The sequence below is a fragment of the Solanum pennellii genome, chromosome 11 (genome assembly GCF_001406875.1).
Source record: "Solanum pennellii chromosome 11, SPENNV200".
In the NCBI taxonomy this organism is placed as follows: Eukaryota; Viridiplantae; Streptophyta; class Magnoliopsida; order Solanales; family Solanaceae; genus Solanum; species Solanum pennellii.
This window is the reverse complement of record NC_028647.1, coordinates 60,337,485-60,338,716: the sequence shown is the minus strand read 5'-3', so window position 1 is coordinate 60,338,716 and position 1,232 is coordinate 60,337,485. Positions and strand designations below refer to the sequence as shown.

The window sequence follows — 1,232 nt, the reverse complement described above, 5'->3', positions numbered from 1 at the left end:
TATATATATATAGTATTTAATGAAATTCTAGGCATTATAAAGAGCATTCAATGCAATAGCATACATAGGAAGATCAAAACTTCAATCAAAATTTTACCTGAAGCAATTGGCAACCGACGAGATACTGTAACCCTTCTTCCGTTCCTTCTTTCTTTTGTTTATTTATTTTCAGAACTAATTAGTGCTAAAAGTGATAAATTTTACTCACTTATTTTACTATATAAGGGTCAAATAGTATAGGATCTTATTAAATATTCACTTTAGTCCATTAACTATCGATTAATTAACTTAAGTTAAACAAATATTCAAAAATTCTAAAGAGGATCTTTCGGATTATTACATTATCCACCACTAAAAATCATGTTCATCCTCGAACATAAAGTAAAAGAAAGTACCTGAAGCTTCAAAAAGCTGAGGATATCTGGCACGCATGTCAGACTCAGTTTCCCAAGTTGCCTCTCCCACTGATCGGTGCTTCCATTGCACCTTCACTTAAGCAATCTCATTGGTCCTAATCTTTCGAACCTGCCTATCCAAAATAACTATAGGCTCCTCCTCGAATGTCAAGTCTGGACCCAACTCCACAGAATCAAGTGAAAGCACATGAGATTCATTCGGAATATACTTTCGAAGCATAGAGACATGGAAAACAGCATGAACTGCTGACAAACTAGGTGGCAACGCCAACTTATAAGCCACCTCTCCCACTCGGCTCAAAATCTCAAAAGGTCCAATGAACCTAGGGCTAAGCTTGCCCTTCTTTCCAAACCTCATCACATCCTTCACGGGTGATACTCGGAGCCAAACATGATCACCCTCCATAAACATTAATGCTCTAACTCTCCGGTCTGCATAACTCTTCTGTCGACTCTGAGCTGTCAATAATCTGTATTGAATCATATGGACTTGCTCCATACCATCTCTAAGAAAGTCTGTATCCAAAGAGTCCATCTCCGCCGAATCAAATCAACCAATCGGAGACCTACACCGTCTTCCATACAACGCCTCAAATGGGGCCATCTGGATACTAGAGTGATAATTGTTATTATAGGCAAACTCCGCTAAGGGTAAATGTTGATCCCATCTAGCACCAAAATCGATCACACACGCTCGAAGCATATCTTCCAATACCTGAATGGTCCGCTCAGATTGACCATTTGTCTGAGGGTGAAATGCCGTACTCATATCTAACTGAGTACCCAGACCATGTTGTATGCCTTCCAGAAATGAGA

At 39.3% G+C, this 1,232-nt stretch overlaps 1 protein-coding gene across 1 annotated transcript; it reads right to left on the bottom strand.

Moving 5' to 3' along the window:
- Window positions 1-492: 492 nt before the first annotated feature.
- LOC114074777 lies at window positions 493-951 on the bottom strand. Its single transcript, XM_027912750.1, has 2 exons — window positions 770-951; window positions 493-670 (listed from the first exon to the last, which is right to left on the bottom strand). The coding sequence occupies exons 1-2, from the start codon at window positions 949-951 to the stop codon at window positions 493-495; spliced, it is 360 nt and encodes a 119-aa protein (XP_027768551.1).
- Window positions 952-1,232: the final 281 nt, after the last annotated feature.